Source organism: Dermochelys coriacea, chromosome 11, assembly GCF_009764565.3.
Source record: "Dermochelys coriacea isolate rDerCor1 chromosome 11, rDerCor1.pri.v4, whole genome shotgun sequence".
NCBI lineage: Eukaryota > Metazoa > Chordata > Testudines > Dermochelyidae > Dermochelys > Dermochelys coriacea.
Window position 1 is genome coordinate 64,052,504 of NC_050078.2, and position 16,639 is coordinate 64,069,142.

General features: G+C 37.6%; 1 protein-coding gene and 1 long non-coding RNA gene across 7 annotated transcripts in view; both read left to right on the forward strand.

Moving 5' to 3' along the window:
• The window catches only part of ADAM23 (ADAM metallopeptidase domain 23), a 179,673-nt gene extending 167,922 nt beyond the window's left edge, over positions 1 to 11,751 (forward strand). For 3 of the 6 annotated variants that reach the window (XR_005295655.2, XM_038422245.2, XM_043505641.1), the window contains one exon: positions 8,350 to 8,567. Coding sequence is in view for 4 of the 6 variants with exons in the window: in XM_038422245.2 (XP_038278173.1) it covers positions 8,350 to 8,398 (49 nt within the window). In the remaining 2 variants the exon portion in view is untranslated. Of the gene's footprint in view, positions 1 to 1,436 lie in introns of all 6 variants that reach the window. The other 3 variants (XR_005295656.2, XM_043505640.1, XM_038422247.2) reach the window with 3 other exon arrangements.
• Positions 11,752 to 13,801: 2,050 nt separating this feature from the next.
• Positions 13,802 to 16,324, forward strand: LOC122458189. The gene is made up of 2 exons (XR_006278095.1): positions 13,802 to 14,045; positions 14,928 to 16,324. It is a non-coding gene; the product is annotated as an uncharacterized LOC122458189 (long non-coding RNA).
• Positions 16,325 to 16,639: the final 315 nt, after the last annotated feature.

Sequence of the window (16,639 nt, forward strand, 5' to 3'; positions counted from 1 at the left end):
ACTCGCCATTGAAATAATTGGGTCTTCTGCAAGCAGAGAGACTGCAAGATTGCTTATAATGTATAACGGCCTAGTCTGTGAAACATTAATTACGGTTCACAACCTTTTGTTGCATATTGTGTTATTTTGATGTACTTTGCATCTTATATAGCACAGGTTATATTAGATGCAAAATTATAAAAGAAAAGAAGTCATAAAAAGTATACATGTAAGAAGCTGTCTACATTAACATAGCATATACATAATAGAGAAATATGTAAATATTGTAATATGTATTAGAACTTATTTTAATTATAGTATTGTTAATTCTGTTCAGGAACTTGAGCCAAATTCTGCAATCCTTCTTTGAGCAAATGTTCAATTAAGGACTGCAGAATTTGTACCCTTATAAGCCTACACATACAAGTAATGTTAAGTCTGTCCTTCCCTCCACTTGTGGACTATTTTCCTGGGAATTAACACAGTGGGAGTTACATGATTGAATAACCTATGCATGAATGACAGTATACACCTCTAGGTCTGTATTTGGCCGTTAGACACATGCCACTCCCAGTGAAGTAAATGGGAACCATGTACATATATCCACGTGCAGATGTTGGTGCTCAGCCCTAAAAATATGTATTTTGGGATGCATCTACAGTAAAAAATTGTTTAAAATGTTGTTGTGTTGCAGGGCATATCCTTTTAAATGTAGACCTACAAACTCCTTTAAAGATTAATCTTGTGGGTTAGTGGCTTCTGGATACGAGTATGGTAAACCGGGACTCAGGAAAGCATCCTTGTCCAGGACAGCACTTGAGCATATGCTTAACATACTTGCTTAAAGCAGTTAAGTGCTGTCCTGGATGGGGTGAAGAAGTTTCACACTTAAGTGTATTCCTGAATCAGGACTTTAAATGGTCCAATTCTGGCTTAAATAATACAATATTAATTGCTTTTCTTGGTATTGTCAACATATATATATATATTGCCCAGCACAAAACTAACCTGCTCCCTATCACTTAAATCACTGATACAAATATTCCACTTTGCATCCTGCATGTCTTCCTGTCATACAAAAATATAAAACTATTTGGTATCCCTGTATGAGTACGCTCTCGTATTGAAAATATCAGGAGTTCAATATTTTAAAAAGAGCAAGATATAAATATTTATTCTGTAGCAGAACCTCAAATACAATGGCCTGGCCTAGCTCACAGCTTGAAGTGCATGTTTTTTGGGGGGAATTGAAAAGGCTTTTTCACTTGTATGTGGAAGAAGGCTAGCACGATGTAGGGCCTCTCACACTTTGCTTCCAGATTTTTTTTGTAGGATGTTCAAGACTAATAGCGTGGGTTTTAATTTTCCTTTTAAGCAAGTGATGTTTCAGTCTTTAGTAATGTGAGAAAAAGTAGCCAATACTTTACAAACTAGGAGATGTGATTTTTGTTCCACAGGTTATCAGGTGTTCACATGCACCACAACATACTGTGGTGTCAAGTCCAAATCAAACGTAAGCTGCAATTAAGCCAATTTTGTTCATGAACTTAGTGGGTCAGTTTGGTATAAATCAGCAAAACAAACTAGGATTTATTTTTAGACATTTTCTGGAAAGATATGGATAAAAATAGGAATGAAAAGTTGTTGTGATCAAGTCTCAGTAAAATGTTTGGTGCACATAGATTTTAAGGAACATATTTAGTGAATTTGAGTTAAATGTTGCTAGTGAACACCCTGTTAGGAACTATATTTTGTTTCACAGAAGACCTTGTTTATATTTTGATGAAGTAGTAATTGTTTTTTGTACTGCAGTAGTGTTTAGGGGCCCCTCTCATGGGTCAGAGCTGCACTGTTCTAGGCACTATGCAAACACATAACATGCATTGATGGTGAAGTTCACATAATGGCAGCAGATCCATGGACCGCCCTTCAAACATGACAATGTTTCATTAAGGACTAAAGTGGAAACGGAATGAGGGGTTAGTTAATGTGGGCAGTCTTGTGTGGGCCCTCTGAATTTCACATTTAGGCTCAGTTTCCAGTTCTTTTTAATATAGAAATACTTGACAGTGGTGAATGTGTACATGTGTAGTTTTGCTAGAGTAACGCATTTAGTTGCTTTTTTTAAATGCTGGTTTGATAGTTTGTTACATTTTGAAAGGGGATACTAGTAAATAACAACATTAAGTAGTAGTACTGGTAAGGGCTAAATTAAAAAAATATGTGGGAAGTTTCTTTTGAGATGGCATAATAGTCCTCCGAATGTGGAATAAACTAGTAGGGGAGGTGCTGCGGTTGGTAGAAATGTGTAGGCACAGTACTATTCCCAGAAATAGCTGCTAAGATCCAGAGCTTTCCTGCCAAGTGGAGGATTACTCAGTGGGCCAAATATTTACCCAATCCCTACACTTCTGCATAAAGGCATCTTTAGGAATTTAAATTGAGCCAAATCCTGTATCCTGTAGATACTGGAAAGTCAAAAATTATCAGCAGTGCTATATTTCCATTGTGGTGTAGGGCATTACAGTAGAGAGCCTGTGCAATGAAATTCTGAAACCTTGTGTATGCTTCATATAGGAACTACGTACAAGCTCTCTGATTTGTCAGGAACATCTATTTTTCCTTCCACTCTGCATTTCCTTGCAAAGTGTGTGCAGTGGGTCCATGAGCAGCATGAATCCACCTGCTCAAAATCAAATAACAGGCTATGTCTACTACTGTTCCTCATGCCAACAGATGGCAGCAGACTAGCTAAGCTGGTTCCCTAGACTCTATCACTGTTTTGACGCTGATGATCCCATCCCCCAGCTTTGTTGTTTTAATTTGCAATTTCACATAGCAACAGCCTGGTTACTGTGGGTTTGCTCACTTTTTCAAGATCTGGTGTGGGGAAACACTATTGATTTGAAGGACTGTGCAGTCATTGGAGTAACCCTTAATTTTGTTGGCAATACTTTGTGTTTCTGTGAACATGGAGGAAGGCACCTACTTACAAGAACATAATATACTGCAATAGCAACACTAGTAGTTAGTTGCTACTAAAATAGGCAGTGTGTTTGTACATTAGTTGCTGTGGTCTTCTCAAAACACTTATAAGCAAAGAGGAGAAAAAATAGGTTACATCAAAACTGTAATTAAAGACTGGGGTAGCAGTGGATTTATTTTGTATATTTATTTTTGCAAAGAATGAACTATGCTGTCAAAAGGGTTAAAAGCAACTACCCTAAATGGAATGTAGGTGATTATTGCTTTGCACTGTGGCTTGTTATCATTATGCTATGAGTATTTTATTTTTAACAGAAGTAATAGTTGTGTTTTTCTTGGATTCAGACCTAATGGAGACTGAACTTTTATTACTGTAAATTATTGAAACTGGGATTAAATGTAAAAAAAAGTTAATGCTGTGTTAGAGTTCCATGGCTAAAACAGCGCCAAAAACAATAGGCAATGCAGAAGTTAAGGTGGTGGCCTCAGCATTCTCTGTAGCGTGACCCTTCTCCCGAGGGCTCATCTCCTCTTCCTCACATTGGTGTTTACTGCACTAGTGAAGGCACCCACACTGTTCTTCCTCCTCCTCTGGCCAATGAGCATGTATGGGTCTGGAGCCTTGAAGAAGAGCCAATGTTTATACGGGCTGGAGGAGGAAATAGGGAGCCCTAAACAGCAGCCTCTTGTGGAGTGGAAGGGAAGTGGTCTTAGTGCTTCTGCTTTTTGCTGCTGAGGAAGAATGAGCAGAAGGGGCCAAGAGGGAGTCCAAAAGAGCAGCCGTTGCTAGCATCAGGGAGCATACCCGTCTTCCTGAAACAGCAGTGAAGCCAGGTGAAGTTCTAGGGGTATGTCTATACAGCATTTGGATCAAGCCTCCCAGCCTCAGTCGACAGACTAAGGCTAGCAGGGCTTGTGTTAGTCCTTTAAAAATAGCTGCATAGCCAGCATTTTAAAGTTAGCACTCAGATTGGAGCTTGGGCTCTGAAGCCTAGGAGAGGGGTCAAACCTGGCTGGGAGGCTCACTCCAAAATGCTGTGTAGAGATTCCCCTATTGGCCAGAGAGGGTTGGCTGCTGTTCAGTATTTCAGAACAACTATTCCCAGAGGTAGCTGAGGCAGCCAGCAGGGAAAGACCACACTCCTGTCAATCCTAGCCAGGCCTGTCTCCTACCTCCTCAAGATAGGGCCCAGGATATCTACCCGCCTGTGGTAGGCCAAATTCTGCGCTCAGATGCACAAATTTGTGTTTTCAGTGGAATCCATATTAATTCATTTGGGGGAAGAATGTGACTGAGTTTGTGTTTAGTTCTAGGGAACTAAACATTTAACAAGGTATTGCTAAAACTAATCATCTTCCAACATTTCCATTTTAAACCTCAGTTTTAAGTATTTTACAACTGAGCTATAAAAATGATTTGCACTTTGATATACATCTTTTCTGCTAATAATTTGTTTTATAATCAGAAGCTGCGTTTTGCATTTTTGAAGTTACAAAAATATAGCATAGTAGTCTTAGATGTAATTGGATGTTAATGGCGCCTTTAGTCCATTATATGAACTGGGCTTTTTGGATATACCTATATGTGTGTGTGTGTGTGTATATGTGTGTGTTTTTAAATATTAAGGGCTAATGCATGCTTTGAAGCCACAGCCTGCAATAGGGGCCAGAGCAAAGCCGCACTGCCACATTGGAAGCTCCTGAGGCTTCCTGGGACAAAGCACAGCCTCTGCAATACCCTTTAACACAGTAGTTCCCAAACTTTAACAACCTGTGAACTTCTTTCACTAAAATGTCAAGTCTCGCAAACCCCCTCCTAAAAATGAATATTTCAAGGGATTTTCTCCTTTACCTGAGTATAAATTATAAAAGCAGTGATCTTGGAAATATAAAAATTGTTTTTATGACATGCTTATTACACAATATTTATTATTAATTATTATTTATCATTACAGTATTTTTATTACATTATGAAAACAGCAATACTCTTCCAATATCTCACTTTCATAGCTTGCATCACTTTGAATAAGCCTTTTATAAGACAAGGCTCCTATGTTTCATGAAGGAGTATCAGATGTGAAACAGCATGAAGGTATTTTAGAAGCCAACTCAAATTGTTCCTCCTACACAAGCATTCAGGTCTTGAGCAGTCCAGGCAATCAACGCTCATTACAACAAAGCTTAAACTTGTTCTTCATAATAATTTTAAAAACAATACTAGTTGCCTATTTAATTTTAAAAACAGCAAAAAATATCCACCTCCCTTTCCATTTCTTATAAGGAGTCTTGAAGTTTAAATCTCCTCAGTGTGATAGATATGCTTGCTTTGATCTGCTTAGCTCTTGGAAGTCCAGGGGCTCCGGGGTCCCTAGGGACAGCTCTGTCCGCCATTAGGGAATTTTTTTCCTGAGAACCCCCTGTAACATTTTGCGGAATCCCCAGGAGTTCACAAACCCCACTGCACAGTATGTGGCATGTGCCGCTCTACCCTGACTGCACATAAGGCCCATTCTGCTGAATAGTATGTGGGAGGAGCATAACTCTTTGGGGAGTCTAGCGTTCCTGTGTGCGCTCACCCGATAGTCCTCGTGTGCTCTGACTGCAAGGATTGCATTTGTGCCCAGCCCTGCACTTGGTGTAGGGGTGGGGGAAACAATTATACAGCCAGGTGGGGATCTTGATATAGCAGGGTAGAGGGTTCAGCTGACTCTTCTGACCAGTGTTCATCAGGAAGATTTATACAACGTGATTTTTTTAGCAGTGCTTGGAGCTTAGCTATAATGGAGGATTAGCAGAATAGTATAGGAAATTCATTATGATAAATTGCTACACTCTATTTGGCCTATGAATAAATGGGAATCCTTCAGTAGTAATATTTTTAGTTCCCTCACTTCTAGTTATGATTTTGGGGGATGGGGGGAACCAAGATTTGTTCATAGTGGTTAGAGCATGTGACTCTGTCAGGAGGCCTGAATTCTTCTCTCAGTTCTGCCACTAGCTTATTGTATAAGCTTGGGTGAGATAATGTTATCCACCTTAGTTAAGCACTCTGAGATACTCAGATAAGTATTACATAAAAGCAAGGTGTTATTTCTTACCAAATAATTAATATGCAAAACTGATTTACTGAACATCAAGAATAGTGTATTTCAAAAACAGTTTTGTGTACTTATTTTGAATGTCACATTTAGATCCCTACACCCTTAGTTTTCAGGCATGACAACTTTGTCAGTCTTTGATATTATGGAGAAAACAGTTGTTACTAATGATTGACCAGAGGAAACATAACATTTTGATGTAACATATTAAGGAAATACTGAAAAAGAAGAAAGGCATTAGTGGACTTAATTTTTTACCTTTGGAAGAATGTATTTTCATTTAATGAACTGTAGGGCATGATCGAAATGAGATTTATGGCTTTGAAATAGACCCTAGTAGACATTTGGTATGATGTGGGCTGTGTTACAGTTCCACAACAGTTTGGCAGTTGTTCCAAAGTGCGTCCATTGCTGCTCAGAGACAGTACTAGCAGGATTGTGCTGCTCAGGAGTACTACTTTAGCAAGGGGTCAGTTGGAAAGACCTGGGAGGTTATATTGAGAGGCTAGCAAAACATGTTCCCACTGTAACTTCATACTAAATGTCACAGAGCCCACTCATCAATTTAATAGAAAAACTGCAGGCAACACAATTGACTTTAGTATAGGCTTTTAGTGGTTTGTCCCCTTAAAAATAACAGGAATGCAAACATTTTCCAGAATACTCCTTTAAATTTGGAGCTTAATGGATGGTTAAATCATCTGAATTTTTCACATGTATTAGTGATCTGATTTTTTAGATGTGTTTTAAAGGTAAATAACTGTTAGTGGGGTTTGAATTTCAGTATGCCGTTTAACAAATATAGACAGTCATTTAAAGCACTCCTTTTCATACATCATAGAAAAATAGAGAAACTGGCAGAGAGAGTAAGTCCAGATAAGTTTTGATTCAGATTTAAATAGTCAAATATTATTCAGACTTCCTACTATACAATTCTACATCTGACTAGAAAAACGGTATCCATTAATATCAGATCTACTCAGAGGGTATGAATGCTACAGAGATTTCTGAGTTGATATATCTAAATAGTGCAGTCAGTTTGAGTCACAATGAGGATTAGTACAACACCTTTCTATAAAAAGGGGAAAAATGAAATTTTAAAAGCCTGTAACTCTTACGCTGCATGCTTTAATAACAAATAGTCAAGCAAGCACTGGCACAAGATCAAAGGCTGCCAGGTTCTCTGAAAGACCTGTCCTGGATAATTTTTCTTTTTGCACTGATTCCTAAGTCACCTGTACAACCTAGGAAAGGCTTGCTTTCAGCTTAAACATTACAGCAATGGTGGTATTGGGAGAGCACAGTCAAAAAGGAAATTTTGGGCTTTGTGTATATAATTTTTAATTCCTGTTCTATGTCTTTTGCATGACAATTTGGTGGCGGTAGTGGTGCACATGCCCAATGTTAAGACTAAATGCATGAGCCCTTTGCTTGATGCCCCACATAAAGCCAGATTATGGGGAGGTTGCACCCAACTTGTGCTGTTGCCTTGTAATGTCTTGCTGTTTATTAATATAGGATATCAATATCGTAGGAGACTGGACATTAGTATAAAAACTAAATTGTAATGGCATAATTAAAAGTCTCTGTCCATTCTCCTTCGACTGCAGTGTCTCAGTATCTGCTATATTTTGTACCTTATTGGAAATTCAAAGCGCGTTGTCCATAGTATGGTAAAGGCTCACAGACACACTAAGATAGCTTGGTCCACTATAAAATTATCTGTGGATTCAGGGTAGCCACTAAAAGATGGATACCTGAGGGAGCATGGCCACCTCATTTGTGGAAGATCTATGTTTTGGCGATTAATGAGCACATGTTATAAACAGCCAGATACTCTTAAAATGCAAAAAGGCAATTTTGCATTTGAAATGTGACTGTTTTGAATGGTTCCAAATGATGTACAAATGCTGTCCTGACTTAATTTATAGACATGTCAGACAGTCTGAAAAACTTCCCATCTAAATAGGATTGACTGCCACTTGCAGTACTGCAAATAAATAAATAAATAAATAAAAAGTGAATTATATACACTATATAGATTTAATATATGCAATTTTAAACTTCATAGAGACAGCAGGAATTGATACTGTAATACAGTGTGTCCAAACCCTCTCAAGGTCAAATATTACAGTTACTTCACTGTAAGGTTAGTTTGTGAGACTACCTCAAAGTGAGCTTATTACTTTACTATGGTGTTAGCACTGCTTCTCTCCCATTATGCCTAACTAATGTTTTATGTTTTTCTCATTTCCTCATTTCATATCCTTTCGACGCACACTGGAAGAAATGTCAAAAAGAGAAGGTACGATCCAAATCAACAAGGTCCTATCTGAAGGAACTTTCCTGGAAAAGCTTCTTCTTGCACTACTAGATTCTGGGTGTGGAGTCTTTACTGTCACTGTGCAGGAACTCAATCAATAAAGAAGAACATTAGAAATGGTAATGACTAAAGTTGGGTTGCTGGGGATGGAGTGAAGGAACACTGTCTTTTTTGGAGATAAGTTCAAATACTCCCTTCCTTTCATCTTTCTCTTAAAAAAAAAACCGTGAAGGACAACTATTTATTTTTTGGGGTTTTTTTTTCCAAAGAAAGAAAGAAGGGGGAAACCAACCAAGTGCAATAAGAGAACTGTTTCAAAATAGTAAAATAGAAGATTTTTTCCCCTAGCCTGCTGGCACTAACTTGAGTTCGCATGACTTTTTTTTTTCATATTAAATGACAAATTCCAGTGGCATGAGCAGCTAATTTTGGAAAGGGTAAACTGCATGGCATATATACAACAAACAAACAAGCTAGCAAGCCAGCCCGCACAAGTTCTGCACCCAAATATATACAGAGAAGAAAACAACAAAACACAGAATGCAGAGGTGGTGATATTAGGCTCTTCTTATGAAATCTTCTTCCACCAGTGCAGTGCATTCTTTCTCTCCCTGTTCTGTGGATTCATTGTCTCTGTTCTTTTATCTCCTGGACTAAAATTCCTTTGGGCATGGGAGCTATTGTTTTTGAGCAGTGATAATATATAATTCTTCTATAGAAAGAAAAAATGTATATATGGAAATAAGAGATTGACATATAATTTTCACATATCTTTATTGAAGGATTTCCTTAGAAAGGTTCTATTCTCTGTGTAAATCTATTTTTGGTGGTTTAATTTTGCTCCCCTTTTACTCTTTCTAGCATGTTGTTTAGCGGGTTTTCTGGGCTTGCTCAAAAAAGGCAGCTGTAGCATGCAGATCCAGGGAGTTCTGGCACCAAACAGGTGTGATCTAAAGTTTGTATGCTTGAAACCAAAAACCAAACCATATTAAAATGTGTAAATGCATATGTATTTAATAAGTCTCTTTTGAATTACTTTTTTGGCTGTCATGCAGATTTTCTGTATCTAATATAAGAAAATTGACACCATCTCAAATTAATCACAAAAGTGCCAAGTTCATATCTTTTTAATTTTAACAACTATTTTCCTTCATCTAGCTTTTCCAAGTGAAAGGAAAACAAGCTTAAGTAAGCCTTAAAATATTCACAAAATGCTGAAAGCTTGAAACAAGCTAAGGCTTTCCCTTTTAGTCCATTTTCCCACCCATTCTCCTCTCTCCCTTCCTCACAGGCTTGTAAAGATGATCCAAACATCCGAGTCACTCTGAGTTTCCCTCTTTAGTACCTATCACCTTTCAAAGTACAATCTGGAGAGATACTACTTCTGCTATGGATGGTTACTGTCACTCTTAGGGTTTGTTCAGATTTCACTTCCGAGGGTTGGCACATTAATGATATTACTTGTATGTTCACACATGGGGCACAGTCCAGTCCACTGACAAAGTGGAAGGGCTCCCATTAACTTTAACAGGCATTGGACTTGGGCCTTGGTGAACTGGGCAAAGAAAAGTTTTAGAGCCTGATCATAATTCTACTTACTCTGGTTTTACACTAGTAACTTGACAGGATTCAACGGAATTACCTCTTATTTATATTAGTATAAATGAGAGGGAGTTAGTCCTATAACTCTAACTCCATTTGGGTCTTATATTTCATTTTCCTGACTTTCATTTTCCTTGTTCAAATGTTGAGTCAGTTTCTGGATTTAACTTTAAAAGCAACTGATGGAAATACTAGGAAAAAATTAGCGTTGCAATTACTATAATTTTTTTTTTGCTTTACTTTGTTCAATAAAATATTTTTGCCTCCAAACATATTTCAAACTCTTTCAGATTGGATATTGTAAGAGAAGTCTTTCCCATGAAAACTATATTGTTTTGCAGACAATATAGTTATTTGTCAAATGATGTTTTAGATAACATGATTTTGTTAAAGCTACCACTGTTGTTGCATTATGAGTAAGAGGTACTACACTTAGGTAGTATGTGTTGATATAGATCTACTCCATATTGTGATAACAGGGTTATTTACAGCATTATTTCAACATTATCTGACTTCAGGGCAAGAGTTTTGGTTGTATTAATGTTCAATGACAATGAGTACTTGTAATTTTGAGGGGAACTCAAAGTACTTGCTTTGTAGTATTGCCCACTGGTACTTTGTTGCTTATTTCCACTTTGCTACTGCATATGGAAGATATAATACTCTCTGGCAGGTACTAAACTGCACATTTTGGTTCTACTGCAGAATCAATGTGGTAACTACAGTAGAAATGCCACTGTGGTTACAAAATCAATTAGGTGTCTAATGTAACTACCTGTATAATAAAACTTTGATGATAAGCATTTCACAAATAACATTGTAAATGTGCGATGTGATGTTTTTAATCAGACCACAGTGGTCCCCAAATATTATGTACATATGGTAAGTGTTGGTGTAACTTTTTGTTACACTAGCAATTTCATAGGAAATATGATTTCTTGACTGAATTTATGCTCCACTGTTTAGCTGTGTGCGTGTATGTGTAAAACACACAAGCATTATGCTCTGTATGTACAGGATGTAAATGACATCACATAACTCACAAAAGTGGATTCTAACAAATCTTTTCTGTGGTACTAGGGTTATGTAGTCTTAACCATTTAGCTAGATATTGTTGATTTTCTAAGCCATTCATTTGCCACATTTAGTATTGTACACATGCTACTTACATTAATTTATCATAACAAGTGTCACAATTTAATATTAATAGAGTAAACGTTAAGCAATGACAAGTCCCCATTTCACCCACTATATTTTTGCTCCACTATATGATTCATCTTGACAAGAAAATTATGATAACTATACAGATCTTACTGGTATGCTGCATGATCCCACTGAACTGACCTAATCCTTTTATAAGAGAGCTCTATGAGGTAAATTAAATATACTGTAGGTGCATGTTAAAAAATAAATTACATAGAACTAGAGTTTTATAAAGTTTTCTTTACTATGCAAAGATGGATATTGCACAAACAAAATTTAAAGACAAATGTCTGAGGAACTTTACAAAGTAATACTTGAATTTATTTTTGTTTGAAAGCCTGTCAACCATGTTTTATATTCATTGTTGCTTCCACTATTAATCTTCCTTTTTTAAAATGATTTGTAAATATTTTTTAAGTGCACAATATGATGATATGAGCCAGTTTTTGTTTGGAGTTAATGCTCATTCATATCTTGTTGGCTGCTGATGAATGGAAATTTAATAGACATTGTTCTGCAACTCTTAGTAAAATGAGTATTAAAAACATCATGAACATGGAATGTTGTAGCTTTGTTTTGATCATTTTTCTTCTTTATTATGCATGCTTATTTTATTAAATTCCCGTGTTCAGAATGTCACCAAGCTTGCAGGAACAATCCGAAGCCTCAGTAAGAATGTCTGATTATAGATTCTGACCAAGAGTCATCCAACCTTAAATGCTGAAAGATTTTTTCTAATTATTAGTTTCAGGTGAGATCTTTGCTTTTAAAATGTACATACTTCCCCATCAGAAGAAAAAACTGGGTGAGAGGGATCAGTAGAGATGCCAGTTCTAATCTCCTGCCCGTTGGTCTCTGGTTTATAATCAAAAAGAGCGAAAACCCCATGAGTCTTACATTTGTTCCCCCGTGGAACTCACATTTGAATCAATGGGAGTTACAATGCTTCCACATTCTGAATTAGTTTGAAAATAAGATATTACCCTGACTTATTTTGCTACCAAGTCTTTAATACAGAGCAGATCTAAATGAAGCATTGACGTATTTGTAAAGAGGGATACAATTTTGGTCTATTGTGTATGAAAATTTACAATATTTTTGCTTTCAAGGAATGAAATCTTATGTAAGTACCATAAAAGCCAATATAATAAATTAGTGAATATGAACGAATTTCTGCCCTTGTTTAAACAAATGTAACTCCAGTGTAATCAGTGGAATTTCATGCTTACAACAGCACGACAGTTGGCCCTCTTATTGATATAATAATATAACAGCATAGGAAATATTAGCTGTATGACAATAGTGTAAGAAGCTGAATATCCTTACTAATTTCTTCAGTCCTTCATGAGAAAAGAGCATGGTTTTGTCTTAATGCTTCACAAATTGTATAAATCAAATTTCTCATGCGAACAGTATATGAGTAAAATTTCCAAAGCTGCGGAAAGTGACAAAGAAGCCTATGTCCCATTGAAAATCAGTAGTTTTCCACATGTATGTAGAAGTCAGTGGAACATAAGAGTTTCTCCTGGGGGAATTCTGCACCACTGCACATGTGCAGAATTCTTGTGCTGTGCAGAATTTTGTTTTTTCCCCATAGAAAATACATTCTGCTGGAAAAAGAAAAGGAGTACTTGTGGCACCTTAGAGACTAACAAATTTATTTGAGCATAAGCTTTCGTGAGCTACAGCTCACTTCATCGGATGCATTTGGTGGAAAATACAGTGGGGAGATTTATATACACACACAGTTCTCTCAGAGTTCTCTCAGAGAACTGTGTGTGTATATAAATCTCCCCACTGTATTTTCCACCAAATGCATCCGATGAAGTGAGCTGTAGCTCACGAAAGCTTATGCTCAAATAAATTTGTTAGTCTCTAAGGTGCCACAAGTACTCCTTTTCTTTTTCCGAATACAGACTAACATGGCTGCTACTCTGAATGCTGCTGGAAAGATGCTGCAGTTACGCCTTTTGCTCACAAGGGGCCGCTATGGTGCCAGAACAGAGATCAGCCACTCCTGGGACAGCCCCAGCTGCGGATAGGGAACAAAAGAGGCTGCCTTCCTCACAGCATCCTGCCCGTGAGGCCAGGTCAGGAAGCACAGGATATGGAGGGGACAGACTGGGGTGGGAGATGAATGGAAGTGGGGTGTAGTGACACATGGGGTAAGGGGTGCAGACATATCTGGGGATGGGGCTGAGGGGGCTGAGTAGGAGTACAGGTACACATGGGAATAGGAGAGGGATGAAGGGCCACGTGGCGGGAAGTGGGGTGGCTGAGTGAGGGTGCAAGGACACATGGGGTTGTGGAGTGCAGTGACAAATGTGCCTGACTGAATGAGAGAGGCTAGGGATCAGCCAGGATCTGCATGGTGGAGACTTCTTAACAATCCCTCCCAGCCCAAAGAACTCCAAAAACCTTGTTCTATACTTTTCTCACCCACACCCAACAACTCCCAGGTTCACACCCAGGCTCCTTCCCAGCAATTGCTTCTGTCTCCCTCCGCTCCTATTACCCCTGACTCTCCCAAGCCTTTACACTGCTTTTGAGGGGTGCAGGAAATATATTTCTGTATTGTAGTTTAAATTAATCAGAGTTCTATATTAATATGCCTAGTAAGGAGTCTTTGTCAAAAACATTTTGTGAATCTTTTGTTGCTTGTATTGTTACAGATAGGGCCATCCCTAAGGTGGTGCAGGGCCCGGGGCGGAAGTTATGGATTAATCTCTTCCACGACTGACCGCACTGGCCAATCGTACCGGCCCATGGGGCCCCCCAAAGTGCAGGGCCTGGAGCAGTCACCCCGATTCACCCTAGGGATGGATGGTTCTGGTTACAGACATAGTTGCTGACAGGTATTTTGAAATAAATTACCAAAATAATTGAAACTGGTGTGATTACACTGTGTTATGTTGACAAAAAAAAAGGAGAATTTTGTAGAATGTTTAATTTTTTGGCACAGAATTCCCCCAGGAGTAAGGAGTCTAAAACTCATTGATTTTCAATGGGACTCAATCTTCTGTCACTTTACGCACTTTTGAAAATGTTATCCCAAATCTGTAAATCAGACTGACTGGGAATTTTTGGACTGGACCAGCCTATCATTTCTTTTTGTATCCCAGTCAGATGGCCATAAGTCTGGGCAGATGTGAAAGGAAGATCATTGGAGCTACACTGATAGACATCAACTGAGGATCTAGCCCACAGTTTTTAAAGCCCTCTAAGTCAAAATTATCACTAAGTACAAAGGTACTTTAAAATATAATAATGGACCAAATTCAGAATCCATTGAGGTCCAAGGGTAAAGTTTTCAAAAATGTCCCTGTTACATAAAAGCTCTTGAAGATTTTATCCAATTTTTTTCCATAAACTTGGGCTTTGGATTGGGACTAGTATGACTTAATTAGGAAAGACTGATTCCTTAATAACACTTGTAGTGCTGCCATATCTGAGTTATGATTAAACTTCACTGTAAAAAACACTTGCCAACTTATGAGGGTTTTTAAACTTCCTTTTATTGATTTTTAGATTTATCATTTCCATTTCTTTGCAAAGGCTTGTAGCATTATGTAGTAATTATATATATATATATATATATATATATATAAACATTCAAACCTAACATATCTGTAAAACTATATATCTCAGTATCAGCTTAAACATAGCTGATGCTTAGAAATGAAAATGAAATAATGAAAATATCTATCACTTTTATTTATTATTTTATCATGAACCAGATGTTAGAATGGACAACTTGACAAATCAGTACTCTTAAGAACTGACGAATACTGATTGAATTTATGGAAGATATATATTTACCTTTATATCTTTGGTTATTCTGTACTCTAAGATCTGCAACTGGAATTTTGAAGACAAGAAAACTCTGATTGCAGAAAACATGAACAGCAAGGTGCCAAGGCGAAGGGTAGCTCAGGTCAGAATTTATGGGAAGATATAATGGATCTCTTAAAACCTACAATATCTAATTTCTGATTAATCATTCTATATTTCACCAAGGGGAGCAGAATATAGCTCTGTGTTCTTAGCTTTGTAATGCATTGACTACATCCTTTTTTCTCTTGTTTTCTTCTCCCAATACTGTATGTTAACTGTTCTTAAATCTGCCTCCATGCTAACACTGAAATCTAACAAACTTACTAGTTGTGCTGTTATTTAAAGTCTCCACTTATATTGCCATTTGAACTCCTACTTTTTCAGTATAGAAAGGTCAGCCCCACAAACTCACTAGTTCAGAGTTAGCAGTAATTGGTAGTCTCTACTAAAACTACTCAATAACCTAAATGTATTAAGTTAGACCTATGGTATGTGGACTTAATGGCAGTATTTAGATTCAAACCTACCTTATGAGATACAAGAAACAATGGCATGTTAGTGCTGTATTTCAAACTTGCACCATTATAACCACAGATACAGTCATGCGATCTACCTGAGACACTTGCTGTAAAAGTTAACTGCTATTTTAAAAGTCATGTACAAATAAGAAATAACTCACTTGGATAAGCAGCTAGTAATTAATGAATTTGGAGCAATAGGACTTGAATGAATGATGTGGGTGACGTGATCAAGTGCATTCCTCTTACATTACATCAGAGCTAGAGCTAAATCAGAGCAGATCTAGATCAAAGCTAGCTAAGGTATGTCTATGGGAGTCACACCTTCTGATTGCATAGTAGACATACCGTAGAACCACATACTCAAGCAGATGGATCCTTACCTAAAACCCATAGAAGTCAGTGGGCTTTAGATCAGGCCCAAGATGTACATCCATTTTGATATTAGTTCTATTAGCAACTGTATATCACTGTGGTAACCTAATAATACCACACTATAATAATATGCAAGGGCCCCCTGATTTACTGCCAAAATGTTTCTCTGGTGGTGATTCTCTAAAAAGTGACAAATACTAATTTTGTGTCTGAAATACCTGGATACTGTAGGCTGTTTTAAACCAAATATTTTGCTCTGGGACTTGGATTCCATATTTTGATTTGTATAACATGCTGCTTTATTTGAAGATAGTAGGTCTGGTTGGCACCAGAATTTGGCTGGGAATGTGGGTAGGTTTTGTAACAAATAGCCTTCTTAATCTGTTCTTAAAATTTTTATCTTCTCACCCTTCTTTGTCCAATATTGCTTTTCCTTTCTGCTTTGATCCCATTGTCTACATGCCTGATTCAGTAATGCTCATTGGCATTGTCCCTGTGATCAACTGATTAGGGTGGGGAGCTCTTTATCTGATGCACATAACCCCTATAAGTCATTGCTGTAGAACTGACAGATTTCACCTTGATCCTTGGACCAGGAATCAGTCTGCTTATGGTCTATAGCACTGTAGTACACTTTGTATAAATAGTAATTTTGAAGGGAAGCAGGGCTGAGGGAATTACTGTTTCTGGATGCTGCTGACTGACTTTCACCTGAGGTGCCA